This window comes from Phalacrocorax aristotelis, chromosome 12 (genome assembly GCF_949628215.1).
Source record: "Phalacrocorax aristotelis chromosome 12, bGulAri2.1, whole genome shotgun sequence".
NCBI classification, from domain to species: domain Eukaryota; kingdom Metazoa; phylum Chordata; class Aves; order Suliformes; family Phalacrocoracidae; genus Phalacrocorax; species Phalacrocorax aristotelis.
This window is the reverse complement of record NC_134287.1, coordinates 7,629,850-7,649,045: the sequence shown is the minus strand read 5'-3', so window position 1 is coordinate 7,649,045 and position 19,196 is coordinate 7,629,850. Positions and strand designations below refer to the sequence as shown.

Sequence of the window (19,196 nt, the reverse complement as noted above, 5' to 3'; positions counted from 1 at the left end):
CTTGTAGGTATCCCTTTATTCTTTGAACTTACGTTTATGAAGCCTTTTGTAAAAAGGTTGATTTTATGTGTCCAACAATATGCAGCTTGGGCACCTGGACACTTTTTGTACTTACGGCACTTACTGAAAGTCATTGCCATGCTTCAGTTACAAAACTGCAGTGAAAGGTTGTATGGTGTCTTTCCTGAAGTGAGGACCTGTACATTTAGCTGATAGGCATTTGATTCTAGCTAATTTTATTATAAATGTATTTCAGGAGTGTCTTTTGCATGTATGTTTATAAATGTTGAGCTGTCCTCATATTGAAGCTTTTTGCTGAGAGGGAAAGAATCAGTTTTGCTTCTGGGTTTTTTTTTTGTTTTTTTTTTGTTTTTCTTTTTTAATTAGAGGATTGTATGGTGAAGAAGAAAGCATGTACATGAACTGTTCTTTAGCTACCATGTGACAACAAAGCTGTAAGATAATTTATAATGTTCATAACACTTGTTACGGAATTAGAGCATGTGCATATTAAATTATACAGTAATCTGTTTGCTGATGTAAGTTTTTTTAATATCATTTACACTTGATGTAATTGGAAGAAGTTTTGCCAAACTTGTTAATGAGAGCTTTAAGAGGCTGTCATGAAAGGCTGCTAGTGGTGCTTTTTGTTATAATTCTCCTCTAGTGGGTTGAGGGGAACCCAGCTAGTTATAAACTTCTCCGTGGGGTATGAGGCTGGCCCTGCTTGCCCTTGGAGACTTCTAGGTCGTAATGACCCTTCTGATGGAGGAAGCCTGGACACAAGTGCCTTTGGCAGCAGCCTGTGCTTTTCAGTGTAGCCCCTTGAAAAGGAGGTGCTACTTGATCCAGCCTCTGTATCTTGTGGCTGCCTAAGTGGTGTTCAAAATGAAGATGGAATTCTCTGCTTGCTTAAGTTTAGGTTACGGTGTGTTCCCAAATGCAGTGGGTGGAACAGCTTTCAGTAAGTTAATTCTAGTTCACTGTTTATCATGTTTTTTTTCTCCATATGTCAAATGAGATCTTTAAGCAATCTGAAAGCCATCTTACATTGTTCTTGTGTTGGATGGTATTTACTTGAGTAGATGGAATGAGTGAAGAGCTCCAAAATGTCACTAGTTTACCTTGCCAACAGGTTTCATTTTGTCTTTGCCTCGTATATTCCTTGTTTCAAAGTTTCCAGGAATTTCAGGTGTCTGTGCTGCTTCTATGACAATGTTGCCCTTATTAAAATGACCAGAATTTCAAGTTGTTTCAGTGTGGTTGGGAGCAAGGCTTTTCTAGCAAAAAGCACTCCCTTTTATGTTGCCTAGAAATGCAGAGTTTATGTAAGGGAGGAGCATGGATGAGCATGAGGAAGTGCCATTAGTGAGAATGGAAGAAGCAGTCTAGCAGGAAAAACAATTTGATATATGGAAGAAGAGAGGGGGTTAAAATGTCAAAACAGAGAGGGGAAAGGCAGCAGCTTTGCCAGTAGGAACCCACTGGAGACATGGGAAAAAGGATGAAGCTAGCTGCCAGGTGAGGAGGAGTCTCACATTTGTGTGTGTTCATTTGAAAGTGAGTTTCCTGTATGAAAAATTCATCATGAATTTTCTTAGAGATGTGGATTAAAAAAAAAAAGGTAAAATACTGGCTTAAAGCCACCTCTTAAGGGGGGGAATATCTCAGGAATTTTAAGATTGTCTCATTTTGGGACTGCTGAGGGTTAGCTATGCAGTGGGCTGTGTTGTATCCTGAACTGTCATTTGTATGTCATCTTTTATTCTCTGGCTCTTGTAACAAATGCACTTTTAATTTTGCCAAATCTTATTGTGACTTCTGAGGACTATGCTGAAGTCACTTGTAAGCCAAATTACAAACAAATCCAAGCCTTAGTTTGTTTAAAAATAAAATAACATACAAAATGCCATGTGCTAAATATGACTTTAGCCCAAAAGAATTTTTTTGTTAAGGGACAATGTAGCTGATCCTGCTTCTTCAAACACTGAAGTCGTTCTTTTGTCTCTACAGACGGTGTGCTTGATTTATCCACTAAGAAGAGTCCTTGTGCCGGCAGCACCTCTCTAAGTCATTCTCCAGGGTGCTCCAGTACTCCGGGAAATGGGTAAGAGAAAGCAACTTACTATGACCTTCTAAAACTTGTTTTTTACAAAAAACATATGCTTGCCTCCTGTTAATTTTAATTTACTTTTGATGTTAACCCTTTGGAGTAGTGTTCTTCAACTTGTACCTTTGGCAAATACCTTCACCCCACCTGCCAAATAAGAGTTGTTGCAAACTGAGACAGGTTTAACTTGCAGTTAAGAATCCCAGTATCTGTGATTTTGGCCAATTTAGTACTTAGCCAAAGATCTTCCCATTACCTGCTTCTTGGGTTTAGTGATAAGTGATGTCTGTGAAGATGCAAGTTCAGTTAAATATAGCTTAGATTTCATTTCACTTAAGGGAAAGTTAGCTAACAGGAAGGTTCATTTTATGGATAGCAATGATTTGGGTGATGATATCCAAGCTGAATTAGTGATGTAAATCACTGCATGTTCTTTGTTAATATTTCCTATCATAAACCACAACTTGAAAAAAGAAAAGGCTGGGGGGGCAATCTGGTAGTTCAGAAAACTTTAAATATGCCTTTTTGGTTTTACGATTGTACTGTAGCATTGAACAAGTTTTTGGTTTGTTTTTATTTTTTATTTTTTTTAAATTATAAAATATGTGGTGTCCTACTCTTGCCTTAATTAGTACAAGGTGTGAAAGAATGTTATATCACAAAAAAACTTCCTTTAGATTTCATATTTCTAGTGGTCACTGTTTGCGTAAATTCAGAAACCCTTTACTCTTAGCTAGGATTGAGTTAATTGTACTGGAGAGGCTGACGGAGAGTAAGAGGGATTTTGGGTGTCAATGGAGAATTTTATCTTGAAGCTACTATGAACAGTAATTTTTTTTTTAGTGAAGTACAGAAACAATATATGGTTTCAGCTGCTATCTAATTGCTGGATTTAGCTTTACAATAGTCTTTGAAAAACTTGACATTTTAAACTAACAACCGACCACCACCACCAATCCCATGTACTGCTAACAACTGATTTAACTTTTGCATTTCTCTTTGGAAAAATATTACTGTCTCATATTTCTCCGTTCAAGATCACTTTTTCCATTTAATATTTCTATTAATAAAATACTTCAATCCTCGTTTAAAAGTTAGTCTTAATACTTTTCCACAATTCCTTAGCTTAACCTTCTCCATCAGCTCTTCTCTATCAATTCTGAACTGGTTATTTCCAGCTTTATTTTCCTAGGAAGGCAGCAGAAGCCACCAAGGCTGTGTATCATTTGTTCCCTTGTTTGTGTGTCAAGTGAGGGCCAAAGTCCAACACACAGGGATGACAGGGCCAGCATCTGGCACGGTCCTGATCAGTTCTGTGGGTCCGGAGAGGATGCGGCAATCTGGCACCTGTGGTTACTTGCACAGGTGTGTGGTAAATGAGAGTGACTGCAGTCTGCTTAGTGTCAATGAAATCAGGAGTGACCCTCTGACCTAGTTAGTTGCCAGTATGACCTTTATTTAGGGTAGGATCACTGGTGCACATTCTGATGCTGGTACATGCTGTAGGAGGGGCAGAGAATGCACATTGCTTGAGCGAGTTCTCTGGAATAGCAAACTTTTCATTCATGTCTCTGGAATTTGTTCTGAATCCTTGTTGACTCTTGTTACCCACTTCAACTATGACCTATTGCATCCTGGAGAGAAGCTAGCAGTATGCGTATTAAGCACTGTGTATATTACATGCCAGGTCCTTTCAGTGGATGTCTTTTCTCTAAAGACTTTTTTTATCTCACTGTGATGTTAAAACTAATAACGTAGCTTTTCAGCAGTACGAATCCTATCCTTAAATAATGCTGACTTAGCTAGAGGGCTGTACCCCAGTGTAGTGTCCCAGAGCATTAAAATGGAATCGCTTACTAGTCTCTTCATTAATCTGTATGTTGAACATGGAAAAGATTGGGGGTGGATTTTGGAAGTAGTGTGACTTATACTACAGGGGGCTAAGCAAGCAAAATATTAAAATACACATCTTTATCTGCAGTAGTAGTACTTTGTGTTGTAGAAAGAACACCTGTGCCAAAAGGGAAATGGTAAAAATACATACCGCTTTTTCTGCTATTAACCCTAGATCTGGATGACAGTTGGAACTTAGATTTTTTTTTTTTTTTGTTCCCTAGCCACGCTATGTATCAAATGAGAATTGGGGGCATATATATATGCAATTAGTTGTTAAGAGAGCAATTAGGTAAGTCTAGTGCAATGCAGTGCTTTCATATGTGGTGCTTAATGAAAGTCAAGCAAATACCTTTAAGGCCTGCTAAGCACTCTTTTTTTAACCTGAGCAGCAATTCTTCAATATGATGTAAGCGAACATCATCCAAGGTTTCCACCTATGTGTAGATACTGCAGGTGGCAGTCACATTTGCATGTTGAATATGTTGCACTTTGGCTTACTCTTTTATTACTGTACTTGTTTAGTGGTAACGTCACACCAGTAACACAGTTGTGTGTAGATCTATGGCGATTGATTACTACTTTGTAATTAAGGTGCTATTTTCAGACGCTTGCGCGAAGTCTTTTCTACTCCGAGAATTTGTGAACCCAACCAGAGACCAGCCAACAGGTTTCATTTTTCTTTGCCCAAAAAGCTTCTCTTTTTTTGCGAACAAGTTTTAAAACTGATGCTGAGACTTAAAAAATTAAATAAAAAAAAAAAAGTAAAAATATTTGTAGAGAAAAATAAATAACACAAAAAGTGATGTTACCCAAGCAAGGCCTTCTAATAAAGGAGTGGCCCCCTCACCCATCCCTCCCTACCTGTGCAAGTCCTGCTCACATCAGTTTCCTTCCATCCAATTAGGCGACCTGGGAGACCCAGCCAGCACCATCCGGAGGGACTACAGAGTGGTGATGGGGTACCTCCAAGAAGCTTGCAGGATGGAACCAGGGAAGGTTATGGTCACTCCACATCTCTTAAAGTACCGCTGGCTCGATCACTCCAGATTAGTGAAGAACTGCTGAGCAGAAACCAGTTTTCTACGGCTGCCAGCCATGGGCCATCTGGACTACAGAATCATGGACAGCACTTAATATTATCCAGGGAGGCTTCTTGGGCAAAACCACACTACGAATTCAATTTCAGCCGCATGAAATTCAGGGGAAATGGTGCACTCAGCAACATCAGTGACCTTCCTTTTCTTACAGAAAACTCTGCCTTTCAAAAAATGGCACTTCAAACTAAACAGGATGGGAAAAAGGACGTGAGCCATTCGTCTCCTGTGGATTTAAAGATACCACAAGTTCGAGGCATGGACCTTTCATGGGAGTCCCGCACTGGTGACCAGTACAGCTATAGCTCTTTGGTAATGGGTTCACAAACGGAGAGCGCGCTTAGCAAAAAGTTAAGGGCTATCCTTCCAAAACAAAACAGGAGAAGTTTGCTGGATGCTGGACCAGATTCCTGGGGCTCAGATGCTGAGCAGTCTACCTCTGGACAGCCATATCCCACCTCAGATCAAGAGGGAGATCCTGGCTCCAAGCAACCTAGGAAGAAAAGAGGGAGATACAGACAGTACAACAGCGAGATACTGGAGGAAGCAATCTCGGTGGTTATGAGCGGGAAAATGAGTGTTTCCAAAGCTCAGAGTATTTATGGGATCCCCCACAGTACACTGGAGTACAAAGTTAAAGAGAGGCTGGGCACTTTGAAAAACCCTCCAAAGAAAAAAATGAAATTAATGAGGTCGGAGGGGCAGGATGTTTCAGTAAAGATTGAATTAGATCCCCAGGGAGAAGCAGCACAAAGTGCGAATGAATTGAAAGATGAGTAGGGATGTTGTAGAGTGCCAATTACTTTGCAAACTGGGTGAGCACTACTGCATAGTTCAACCACCACTGAGCACACCTGATTCTCCTATTTACTGCAATGCTCTTTCCTTTGCAGTTTAGCATAGACTTGTGTGGACACAGGTGAAAGGTGTGCTCTGAATGTCACATTGTAAATTTTTCTAGCCTGGTATGGCGCAGTTTCCCTCCTTCACCTGCCCGCTACCCCCTTTTTTCTTTTTCTTTTTTCTTTTTTTTTTGCCTTTTGCATGTTTCTCTGTAATAGAGAGTTGAGTTACCTCACAAAGAATGCAGGTCTGTGGAAGTGGACGTCTTGCCTGTAGAGCCTGCCTGAACTTCTGGTGTTGGATTTTTCATGTCTGCCTTTATAGAAATAAGTCCACTTTGTTAAACTGATACTCTCTTAAAACCAGGCTTTTTTTTGAATGAGAATCAGACTGTCATTCTTCAAAATGTTTCAGAAATCTTTTTTCTCCTCCTTTTCTTTGATCCAGTTGATTGAAAGAGCTAAGCTAAATCAAGTTATTTAGGGATGGTACCTCTCTTGAACTCAGAGATTTGTTTATTAGAAGGATAATCAATTGGGTCTCATTAGGCTCTCTGCTATTTTCTTTCTAAATTGAACATACTTACGTTTCACTGTCTGCTTAGTGCTCACCCGGAGGGGAGGGGAGGGAAAATTTACATACACTACCTTCAGAATATGTCAGTTAATTATTTGTAACACTACCTTCGCTGTAATTTTGTTTCATGTTTTTGAAGGGTGATATTTAGACTCACCTGCTTGAGGATGTAGCCTTATCTCACGGAAGACAAGCTTCTCACAGTCAGGAGCAGTCAGGGTACACTAAATGATGTATTAGGGTATGCCTCATTGTAACAGAACTATGGTTCTTTGTGACCTTTATGCTTTTTACAGGCTTGATTCTGAGTTTACTAAACTATGTGGTTCCAACAACTAGTTTAAATGACTCTAATCTGGGGAAGGGGGATTTGTGTAACAAACTACTGTGATATTGCAAAAAAGAAAAAGAAAAGAAAAAAAAAAAGAAAAACCCACAACAAAACAGTGATCTCAAACGTCACAACCTCAGTAGTCTGCCCAAATATCGACATTAGTGAAGGAGCTTGTTAATGTTCAGGGAAGAAGTAAAACACTGGTAGCCTGATTCAGGCTCTGCATCATATCTATCTGTAATACTGTCAGGGTCGAACACTCAATGAATGGGTGTTTCCTTTTTAAATATTACAGTTGCCAGTAGCAGGAATTAATCCAAGTCCTGCTTTTTTGTTGTTGTTTTTATTTAATCTGTTTTGATAGTGGTTTAGCACATGCTAGAATAAGCATTTAAACACCATAAAAGCACTCCGTAAACCACAAATCCAGTTTTTTTCAATATGATGATATTGTTATCATTATATGGAGATCCAGGATAAGTTTTGTACAGAACTTTTATCTTTGATACTTTCTGCAGGAGTGGTCAGTGACTAGGTGGAGCTTACTGGACTTACCACAATATGACCAAATCAGAATTGCTGGTTCTTCAGGTAGAAACAATTTGGTCTTAGTCTGTGCAAAAGGTAGATAGAATGACTTTTTTTTTTTTTTTTTTTTCATTTGCACAACCAAAAGAAGCATTGGAGTTTTTGTGTGAGAGCATTAAGTGATGTCAGTGATTGCAAGTGGTTTCTCAAAGTTCATGGGAGGGTGGCCTAGATAGCCCATGGGGAGCTGAATGATTTCTGGAACAGTTGATACTATTAGCCTCTCCCCCTCCCCAGCAACTTCATATTTTCAAAGGTTAGGCACACCATTGCTGTTGTTTTAAATATGCACTGCTCATTCTTGAAACGGATTGGGCGTTTGGCCCCAGGTATACTTTTGTTTTTGTTTACTTAGTATATTTTAGTACTCAAAATCCTAGTTCCTGGTAGCTCTCTAGTTGTCATCTTGGCATTGAAAGCAGTTTAAGCTCAGTACCAGTATATAAACTCTGCAATACGTTCCAGTTTAGCTGGTGATTGCAATAAAGGCGCAGTTAAACGTGTGGCTTCATCTGCTGTTGGAGGTTATGGTAGAAAGTTTGCTGCAAGTTTAAAAAAAAGTAACAACACAGTTTTACTGTTCAGAGAGGTTTAACCTTTTGCAGTTGTCTTTATTTAAGCAACATGAGTTGAGTTTTATAAAACTTGTCACTGTAGTGTATGTGGAGTGCTCATTTTACTAACCTAAATATTTTGTATGTGTATGTTTAAGTGGGTGACAATCGTGCAGCAGAAGAATGGTGTGCCTACCCTTTAATGCTGCAGTTTTAAAAAAGAATTTGTCTTGTCATTTCAGACTGTAGGCTAAGAATTGTAAATAGATAGTGAGAAGTTGAGTACTCTTTATTTGCTTTGGTTAGAAAGTGGATTTAAAAAAAAAAAAAAACCAACCAAACAACAAACCAAACGCGTAACTTTCTCAGCTTAAATGTCCTGAGACCTGAAGATTGTAATACTCATGTCTGCAAAGCTTTTAAACACAACACTTGATCTGTGATAACTTAATATTCAGGTAATCTTTCTTTTTCGAGAAGCTTTTGAACAACCGTATTTCCTCCAAAGGTCTCTGTTTAAAAAGGAAAAAAAAGAAAAAAGTGTAGATTATTTTTTAAGCACTAATTGCATTACGTTGGTAACTGCAATATAAAATAGCCATTATTGTTTTGTGAAGCATGGTTGAGATTAGTTAGTGGTCCCTTTTTAAAATTTCATGAGCCTCTCAAAAAATAAAAACAAATTTAAAAAAAAGCTGCTGAATATTCAAAAGATATATATTTTACCTTATCGTAGGTTTTGTAAATTTAGTCTGTAATATTCAGGTGCACCTTTTAATGTTAACTTTTTGTTTCAAAGTCCCATCTAATGTATTTTCTCTGAGGTGATTCATCACGTAAGACTAGTATCACTCTAAGTGCTGCAGTGATCACTGATTTGTTTCATTTTTCACTACATATTTTTTACAGGCGCTTTCAGTGTAGCTAACTAGTAGTGTTTGGGATCATTTTAAATATATGATTGGAATTAATGTTTGTCCATTAGCATGCTTAATTTTCTGCTGACCAGCAGTTTGCATGGCCAAAATCCCTGGTTGACCATGTTTTGGTGTGGGAAGGTGTGATTCACTGCTGTCTTTGTAACAAAAGCCTCGTTTCTCATGTTATTTCTGGTAAGTGGATGCTTATGTTACTTGGATCACTTGGACAGGAGAGAAGGTTAAAAATCTTTCTTCTGCTGCTCTTTTGAGATCACATTAACGTGTAACTTAGACAAACTGCAACCCTGTAAAAATCGAGATGTCATTAGGAGGAGGCCTTTCGGGTATTTTTTGTCACTAGTTTTCTCTTATTGCTGAGAATGTCCATCCAATGTAGTTATTGGACTTAACAGTATTGTTGTGTACTACGTTGATGTAGCTGAAAAAGCCTGACAGCAAGAAACTGTGAATAATATTTGTGGCAGTCTCTGAAAACTAGTTTTTCAGTCCAAGTATCATGAAGGAGAATCCCTCTCCCCTACCCCATCCTAGAAAAGTAATTTTATATTTTGTGTGTATAAGGTTTTAAGAATCAAGTTTCATATTGTACTGAAGTTTAGGTGTCGCTTGGTAAATCTTTGCTGCAGCATATAATTGAAGATGAGTAAGGCTTAGTGTGGTAGGGGTCCTGGTGTGGAGTTAATTATCGTACAGTTCTGGTGAGAAAGCCCAACATGTATGAAATGTGTCCTTCTTTTCTTTTTTTTCTTTTTTTTTTTTTTTTTTAATTTGGACTTGTAAGATGTAAAAGTGGTTTTTTAGAACTCTGACCTATTACAAACTATTACCTCACTTTCAGCCAGCTGGATCCTCATTCCACAGTGTTGTAGGCATTATTGTGGCCGTAATGCTTGAGTACAGCTATAGAGTTGAACGTTTCCAGTTAGATATTGTAGGGACACGTTTCTGGACTTGTTTTTATTTCTGTCAAAAGATATTTTATTTTCCAGTCATTCCCTGGGTTTTTTGTCTTTAAAGGCTCAAGACAGTTTCCTTTAGAATTTCTCATTTTTCCCTGTTACACAGGAGAAGTTGCTGCATAAGCAATACAGGTATGCCTTTACTTTCTTCGTGTTGCAGAACTCATAATTTGATGCTTGCTTTACCAGCCCTATTGCTAGATCTGAAGTTGAACTCTGAATTTTCATGGCAATTGGAGAACAAATGATTTTTAACAAATGTAGGTGTACAGGTAGGATAGTGCCTCTAGTAAGGGAACACGTTCAGGTTCTGTGTTTTCAGGCAACTCTCTATACCACCTTTTCTGTGGACCTTTCCAGTGCTAAAGGATATTCCGAAACATGCGAGGCAACTGCACATGCATTTAGACCTGTTGAGAGCAGACAACGAATAGTCTGTGCTTTGTCTTGTGGCAGGCTGACATTTGAGTCTAAATATTTCTTTCATGAGAACCTTCCCCTGGAAAGTCACGGGAACTGGCAAAGCGATTCAGGGGCTTTAGGGTTGAGTAAGCTTTGTATAGATTGGAACAACTTTTTAGTTCTGATTGAATTGCTTTTTATATCACCTGCAATGATTGTTATACAGGCAAAACTGGAATTATCGCGTGTTTCTTCCAGTTTACTTTGAAATAATGCTCTTAAGATGTCCTTGAATCTTAGGAGAACACAGTGCGCAAGGAGTGAAGGGAACGCTGCCGTTCCCTTGTTTCTCAAAAACAGTGTGGCTACATCTGTAATGTAAGGAGCTCTTTCTTCAGTGAAGACAAAATTTTAACCCTTCAGTGTAAGAATGCATGCGCTTGTTGCAGTCCAAATTCTTACGAAGGCAAATTTATTAACCTGTACTGAAAGCTTTGTCACAATATTTTAAAGGTCTTAAATTCTCTGCCAAATGTTAAGAGGTAGAATGGGACTGGTTGTTTCCCTCGTTTTCACGAGGATCAGGAACTTCTAGGTTTTCGCTGCAAATGTTTAAAACTAAATGTAATTTCAGTCTAGGTCAATGTTGCTTCTTCTTGGCACCAGTAGATAACGTTGACTAATACTGCTTTAAAAACCTGAACCTAAAAAACAAAAAATTTGAGACTAGTTTGGGTGTTATAAAGGTTTCCACTTGACCTCAAATTACATTAAAAAATCCCCCCATTAATTAGAACCTTCAGAAACCTGAAAAACTGCACTGCTAGTTATATGCAGTTCTGTCAGATGTAGCAAATAGAATAACCACTACAGTTATTCATTTCTAATTATCCAGTGTATAAACATGATGTACTGTGGTGATCACTAAGCAGAGAGATATTGCGGACTCAAAATGATCTGTAGATGCACTCCACACATACCAGAAAAAAACTGTAAGTAGTTAACAGCATTCCAGTGTCCATCTCTCTCCCTCTCTCCTGTTCTTGCTTTGACTGGGCCAAGCCTCTCTACCAGTATTAGAGCAGCAGCTTTGGACTTTGTGTCCTATTGAATTATGCCTCTATTCAGGTATTGTCATGAAAACCTTTGTATTAAGAGAGCTTTATCTAAATGTCATGAAAATCTCTTAGCCCCCTTGCAAAATCCGTTTTCCTGGGCGACGTACTAGGAGGAAGGATTTTTTCGGCCTGTCCAGGGCATTTCATTCACCTTCTTAAAAAGAAACTTCGCCGCCCTGTGCTTGTCTCTACAGCATTGGTAAGTGTAATTTAGAAAGACTCAAGATGGTAACTCTACCTGATGGGGCAGGGTTTAGGACACAGACTTCATTCTGACTGGAGCAGGGAAAGTTAATGTCAGAAAACAATTTCTGTAGTCATCAGCTAGTAGAGTCTAACTTAGTGTTTTTTCCTACTCAGAAGTAATGACGACACTGCTACAGCTACTAATACAGTTTATAAACTACTTGGTGCTACATTTCTCAATTATTTTTGCAGATAATATTTTTTATGCCTGCGTGAAAACATGTAAACTTTACCGTCACTATAAAAAGCACTTGTCTGACCTATTCTAAAGTACCAGAAAAGGGATAAATAACTGCAGCACTTTTTCTGTTACAACGCCAGAGTCTTAATTAAATCTGGTCTTCAGGTTTTGAGATATTCTAAACGTACAATCTAGGATCATTACCGGCTTTTCAGGTCAGATCACAAGTTCTCTTGGGATACTAATCTGTCTTTTAAAGACTAGTACAACAAAATATTCTGAAGTTCAGGCAGGGGATGTATATATACATGCCTGATATTTTTAACTAATCATTTCAGTAGGCCATTTCAGGGCTTGACATTTAGAATCTAGGATGATGGGTAGGGAAAGGGAAGTTTCCCAAACTGAAAAATCATTTTGGACCATTGTTTAACGTTCAGTTTGAAAACTATATCACAAGAAAAATGGGTAGGGATTCTTTCTCCCTTACGCCTTCAGGGAATGAGTAGTATTTAGAATCTCTGGCTGAAATTCAAGCCTTTTTACCATGTAAATTTTTAATATAAACTCATTGACATGCTTTTTACATCTGAGGACTGAAAATGGATCTTAATGTTTAAGTTGTGGAATGGTATATTTCTTAAATGAAGGGGGAACATTTAAAGAAAAATAGATTAGAATACCAGCATTAGTGAGCTTAAGGAATTTTAGTATGTAATAGCAAAGTATAGCAAAGTATTTGATTAAAAAAATTAATCTTGAATTGCTAGTCTGTAACTAGGTGCATTCTAATTTAGCAGGTGAATATTCTTATCGATATATGATGGGCTTTTTGCAAATAGAAACCTTTATCTGAGTCCCACGTGTTGCTTGTACTGATGGGATGTATGCTTACAGCAGCTTACTGCTGCTTTAAAATGTATAAAATATGTTTTGAGTGTTTGCTCATAACTCTTTCTAACCTCCACTTGTTAAATTGTCAGACATTGGTATTTTATCAGTCCGCAGTGTAAGTTTGAACTAATGTTCTTAGGAATCCAACTTGTACACACACTGTTTAAAAACCCTCAGGGACAGTTTACACACTATCCTCACTCAATTCAGGTACTTGTACTCTCCTCTTAAACCTAGCAGTGACTTGTATTTTGTTTTGCTTTTCTTTTGACGTGCTGATAGCACATCCTTGATGAATGTCAACTTAAAACTCAGTTCAGGTATCCAGGTATAACTCAGCCAAACGGATTTTAAAGCTGCATATTTACTCTCCAGCACACAGTGCCTCAGACACTTATAGTGGCATTCTGTATATTCAGTTATTACTACTGAGCAGATCGCGTGGGGGTTCCTGGTATGTATTGTAAGAAATTCCTATGTATATTATATAATATGTATTATATTATATACATATATAGTATATATGCTATCTTAAACTTATATATTTTAAAATGCCACTACTAGCCAGCGCAGCTAAAAATGAAATACATTCCCAGCTGCTTCTGTGAACGGCAGAGGCAACTTCTTAACGTGGCTCTTGCTTCTCTCTCACCATAACTACTTCTAACCTCAAGCACGGGTCCTTGGCTGTCTGACCTCTACACTCTAGTTATGCAATGTCCTTAGAGAATTCTGTGCACTGGCCACTGTGATGGAAACCAATGGGCCGGGAGTGCTTTGAGTTTATTAGTAATTGTTCTGCCAAAGTTGGTGTTTGTATGACAAGCGTGTAAACCTGTCAGATAATCAGCAGAGGTCCGAGTCGGTAACAGCGTATGTGATGGCTTCCACCTAATCAGTAGGACCAGACCCTCAGCGGGTGTCTCCTCTCTAATGCTGAGCGCTAATTCCAAACGGGTTGGCGCTGAACATCTGCAGTGGCGGGCCTCCGTGCCGCGCTCGCGAGGAGGCAGAACTCGAAAGCGAAATCTGCCGTTCTGCTCTCGCAGTGATCTGTTGGCAGTCACGAGTCAGCAACACCTCTGCTTTATTATTTGACGCTTTACATCTAAAAAGTCTTCTCTTTCTATTTATGTAACCCATAGTCTTTGAAGAGTATGGAAAATGGCATTTCTCTCTGACCTCTAGAAGTTCAAGTGTCATGGGAAAAAGAAAAAAGAAAAAAAAAAAAAAAAAAACAGGAACCCCCCCTTTACTCTTATGGACCTCATTTCAATATACTGTTTACAGTTTGACGGAATTGTATAATTTAATATTTCTCTTGTACTGTAGTTTATATTTATTTACAGATTTTTTTTGTACTGTGTGATTTGAATTTTTTGTTCCTTGCTATGATCAATGTTTTATGTAGTAGAGCACTTATGATCACAAATTAAGGTTTTTGGTTTGATTGCACTACATTAATTTTTTTAATGCAGTTCTGATTTTTTGACTGGACTAAATAAGCTGTGTCTTAATGTATGTGATAAGTACTTTTAAATTTTTATTTCATGTGGTCCATTTATTTTTTGCATTGTATGTCAAAGCGCTAATTCTCTTGTTGTGCATGTGTAAGATTTAATGGCTCCATTGTATTATTTGACCATGTCATTTTGGAAACACATTCCCAGCTGTAACGTTGTGTATGGTAGTTTTCACTGGATGCTAGACTTTTCAAAACCACTATTCTTCTAATAAATTTTGTTGTGAAAAACTTTAAGGGGTTCCAATTCTGTTGTTTCTAGTGTGCCTTCTAAATGCCCACGCTAGTCACCCAAGGTTATGAGATGCAAACTATCACAAATCGAGAGAAGCAGGGGAGGAGGTGAAAATGGAAGGTAAAACAAATTCCGGCCAAAGGATCAAGCGTCGGAGTCTATGTACTCCGTTTGTTTCTTCTCCTAAATAGGATTGGAGATAAAGCTGCTTTAGCAGCTGGGTAGGGAATACATGCGAAAGCTGAAATGCTGTCTCGTAGCAGCCCGGTCTCATGAACTCCCGTACTCTAATTTCCTCTTCCCTACTGGCCGCCTTAATTTCTTTAATGGTAAATAATTTATCCGGTGAAGAACGAACAGTCTCTCGGAGCGGGGGGAGTGATGTAGGCTCGTTCATTGAGCACTTAGTAATGAGTCACTGTAGGAACGGTGATAATAAAAGCCTAGGTGGGAGCCCTGGCCGCAGCCGCGTGTGGTTCAGTTTTGGCTGTGGTGCATGCGTTGGGCCGGGCAGCGGGGCAGCATGCCTTTCTGAGCAGCTGGGTGCTGTACCAGAGGAGACGGGGACAGCCTGAGGGAGGCTGCTTTGCTGCTCGCTTGCACCAGTAGACACCAGTGGTGTGTTTACTCTCTCTGCGGCCACCAGCTCTCCCTCTGCAGAGGGGGCAGGTCCCCAGCTCCCGATTAACACATGGAAAGCTCCGGTGGCTGTCCTGCTGTCCTCCCGCACAGGGGCATAAGGCAACTCAGCAGTGAGGCCACGCTTCAGCTGGTCCTTGCTTGCAACCTGCCTTTGCTTTCTTGCGACCGTACTTCGGGTTGAACTACTTTTGACGTTATGCATTATTGATACTGAAATGCTGAATACTAAAAAGTAGGTTACAGTAAGTGGTGTATAATGGAACCCATGTGAGTTTAGGCATTTCTGTTCTGTCCTAGGATGATTTTTGAGAGTGATGCATAGGGACTTCCTTTCTTTAGGAAAATTTATAGTGCTGCACGCTGTCTAGCCCAGGTTTCGTTTCTCCTGAGAAATTGCCTTTCTCAGCTTGTGCTATTGAAAAGTAGGTAATTTAGGGTTTGCATTTGCTAATGTGATTTTTTGGTGTGTGGGTTGGTTTTTTTGTTTTGTTTTGTGTTACATTGCAAACGAGCTATTGTGTTCCTTGTATGCTAATGCTGGTATTAAAAACAAAAAGCAAAATGGTAAGGTAGCTGGGTGTTGTCATTGGTTTAGCTTTACTGGGCAAATCTCTCTTAAATAAAAAACTTGGTTTGACTAGGACTACATCTTACACTTATTCGGGAATAGTAAGTCTTTATGTGTAAATCGCTTGAAAGCCTTGTGCTGTAAACTAGCATTTATCATATTTTTTTCTGTATGTCTGAATACATCTGTCAAATCTATGAAAATAGCCTTTGAAAGTGATGAACCATATTCCCATCTGCCATTCTTTAGGATGTATTACACTCTGCAAGCTTTTCCCAGAACATTTTTAATCGACACTTTTAGTCCTGTGATTATCAAAAATACCAAGTTTTTTCTTGTTTTCCTGGAGGACTTGCTGATGGTCTTGCACTGTTAAGCTGAAGTTGTTCAGACTTAAAGCAACACAGTCTCAAATTCTTCTTTTAAAGCTGTTTTCTGTAATACAAATATGTGTCATGATGAGAGGGCACAAGATGCTACACCCAGACCCAGAAAGAAGCATCTGTGCTGTGTTGTACAAGTAGAAAAGAAATGTAGTTAGCCCTGTGAGGCAGCTTAAACAGTGTTCTGCTAATTTCCCTCAGCTCATTTTGACTCGGGATAGGTTCTGAGCTGCTCCAGTTTGTTATGGGAAGAGGCAGCTGCCTCTTCTGAACCTGCAGGAGCATATCTGGTCACCTTCTAAAGTAACAGATCCTTCATGGAGGAGCAGTGGACTGTACCCCCGATACATTTGGGTCACTTTTTACAATCCGGATGCTCCATCAGATGTGAGACAAGAGGCTCTGCTGATTGCTCTTTTGTGAGAATGTGTGCCTCTGTGAAGGGAAGGGCAGAAAGCGTGGAGCTGCTACCTGCAAGTGTGGGGGTTAACACTAGATCTGAAAGTAGGTGACTCCTTGTCCTCAGCGGGAGCGACCTGAAACACTCTTGTGTTGGAAATAAACTTCCGTTTTGTGAACAAGGTTGATTTAATTAAGGAAATTCCCGAGCATCACAATTCCATCTTCTTGTGCAACCAAAACCAAGTCCTTATTTCATGGCTGCTCAGAGTCAAATGCAGCAATGCAAAGCCTGCTCTGGCCTCCCCAGGAAGACGGATCACCAGTGGTTTTCCTGCCTGAGCATGCTGAGCGCTCTAATTTCCTAGAGACCTGACAAAAATGGGTCTGGGGGGAGGGGGAGTATTTAAATCCCAGTTCAGGAGGATACTTCAGCAAATCACCAATTTGTTAATCTGCAAACTCTGCTCTGGCAGATGCCCAGCAATGCTACTTGCTGAACTGTGGTTTTAACTGGAAGTGAGTAGCAGGTTCTTGGACCTGTGTAGGAATGTGATTCATGTACACAGTAACAGAGGTACAGACCAACAGCAATTTCAGAAACAGAGCTTGAAGTGTTAGGGGCAAATCCAGGAATATAGAGTTTGATACAATGAAGATTGCAAAGAGAATAAAATAAAAGTTGATCTTTTTAATATAGTTATTCTCAAAATACTTTAATAGATGTTACAGTGCTGGAAGGATCCCATATAACACTGTTTGTGGGAGTACTGTTTCCCCTGATCTGGTTCTCTTGATGCAGCCTCTCTGACTTAAAATCCAAGATGTCCTTAATCGTCAAGTAGGAAATTCAGAAGAAATCTGAATTACTTCATAATTGTGAATTATAAATTGATCAAGTTCCCTCTTGCCCACCTCCCCGAAAACCCCAGACGACATAGCCTTTAAAAGCTCTCTTTTAGTATCATGAAGAGGGAGCACAAAGCAATTGCATCTTATTTTTACAGGTCACTTTTAAAGTATCAGAATTTACGGGTCATGTTTGAAGGAAAACGTCTAAAGCCTTCTCTTGCCACCTCCTCCTCTGCAGGTGTCGTGCAGCCCTGCAGGAGGTCTACTGAGTACGCACTTGACTAAAAGGCAGATTTTTGTATAAGATGGCTACAGCTTAAATCTCCAGGAACTGTTTAAAAGCTCAGCTAAAATTAGGAGCGCTTAAGGTATATTTCAGAGAGTAGAAATACAAGCAGTGCTGCCTAAAAATGCAGCGGTTGCCTATATGAAAATACAGCTGTGTCTCGGGCTGTCTGAGTGCCCACAGTAACGCAGCGAAGGACAGGGCAGAGGCTTCAGGTGCAGCCTGTGCAAGCATGCCGTGGATGCAGCGACACGCTTCTCCCAGCCCGTGCTGAGGCTGCCGCCTTATCCCCCTTGCTGCTGTTACCTGGGCTAGCTCGGCCAAAGCTTACGTGCCTATCATTGCTGGACTCCCGCCTCCAGGAGCAGATCAGCCAGCCTTGTGCCGACATGAGTTGTGGTTTTTATGTACAGGGTTAGCAGCAAACTGTCTGTAAAAATTACAGTGCTAAATAGGCAGTTCTGTTACACCTTTTAAGGTTTGGGTTTGTTGGGGTTTTTTGCTGATGTGCATCAAGATCCCATCATCGCATGTCCCAGATCCCTCCTGCCCAGCTAATAAAGTGTAGGGCTTGCTTAAATCGTTTTGGAATGACATTCGTAACTTTGAAAGGGACTTCTATGGTTTCCTTTCTTAAAGCCAAGCCTTTGACTGTGCTTTTCTTCTCACTGAGCTTTAGTGGGAGGCTCTGATGCTAATTGTTGAAAGTTACGCTGGCTCTTCAGGGGAAGAATTGATACTAGGAGAAGCTGAACAGCTTCCCCACACATGTGAAGTGGTTTCCATACACACAACTGATACCTGTTCTGGGACCCTTGCTGTAATTGAAGCCTGAGGTGCTGCTTGCTTAGAGAATCCAGTAGTTTCTGCCACGTTCCCCTTTTAGGTGAAGGTGGTGGTATATTTTGGGGTTTGGTGTTTTGGTTTGGGGTTTTTTTGGGTTGGGTTTTTTTTTTCCCCCCAGATGTTATGCTGTGGTCATATCTTACTCGGATTCCTTTCAGGTCTTTAAAGCAAGTAGCTGTGTTTGAGATGCTAGCAGTGGTTCAAAACAAGCTATTTGACTTTGAAAGGAGACTGTAAAAAAAGACACTGTAGGATTCTGGTTTTGCATAAGAAGCTTTCATAACAAACGTACTCTGCTTGTACGGAAATATAAGTTTTCTTCTGATTTCTAGCCATCAAACAGACCAAGATGTGAAACTTAAACCAGCTTGCTCAGTACCTGAAGTGTGCTCACCAATAACAAAGTTCTCGTTGGACCGTGGTGACAGCTACCTAACCTCACTGCTCGCTACCCGTAATTCAGTGAGCTTTTCTGCTGGTGACTAAAAAAAAGTAGATTTTTGCTCCTGTTTCAGGGCCTGTGCTGGCATTTCTCTAACAGACAGACACAAGTGTGTACGGTAAGGGTGACTTCTCGACTGCTCTTTAATTCTAGCTTTCCTGCCTGTACCTGGCCTTATGTCGGTGCCTTTACTTTTGTTTGAGTGTAGACTGGATTGCTGATTGGTAACAGCAAAAAGAACATAACCCTGGATTTAAAAGGAATACACCTTGCAGCTCCTTTAAC

The 19,196-nt window shown here is 39.7% G+C and overlaps 1 protein-coding gene across 10 annotated transcripts in view; it reads left to right on the top strand.

Moving 5' to 3' along the window:
* Positions 1–14,495, top strand: part of LCOR (ligand dependent nuclear receptor corepressor) — a 61,731-nt gene extending 47,236 nt beyond the window's left edge. For all 10 annotated transcript variants that reach the window (XM_075108033.1, XM_075108032.1, XM_075108038.1 and 7 more), the window contains 2 exons: positions 2,014–2,107; positions 4,911–14,495. In XM_075108033.1, the coding sequence (XP_074964134.1) occupies positions 2,014–2,107; positions 4,911–5,880 (1,064 nt within the window). In that variant the 3' untranslated portion in view covers positions 5,881–14,495. The remainder of the gene's footprint in view (positions 1–2,013; positions 2,108–4,910) is intronic.
* Positions 14,496–19,196: the final 4,701 nt, after the last annotated feature.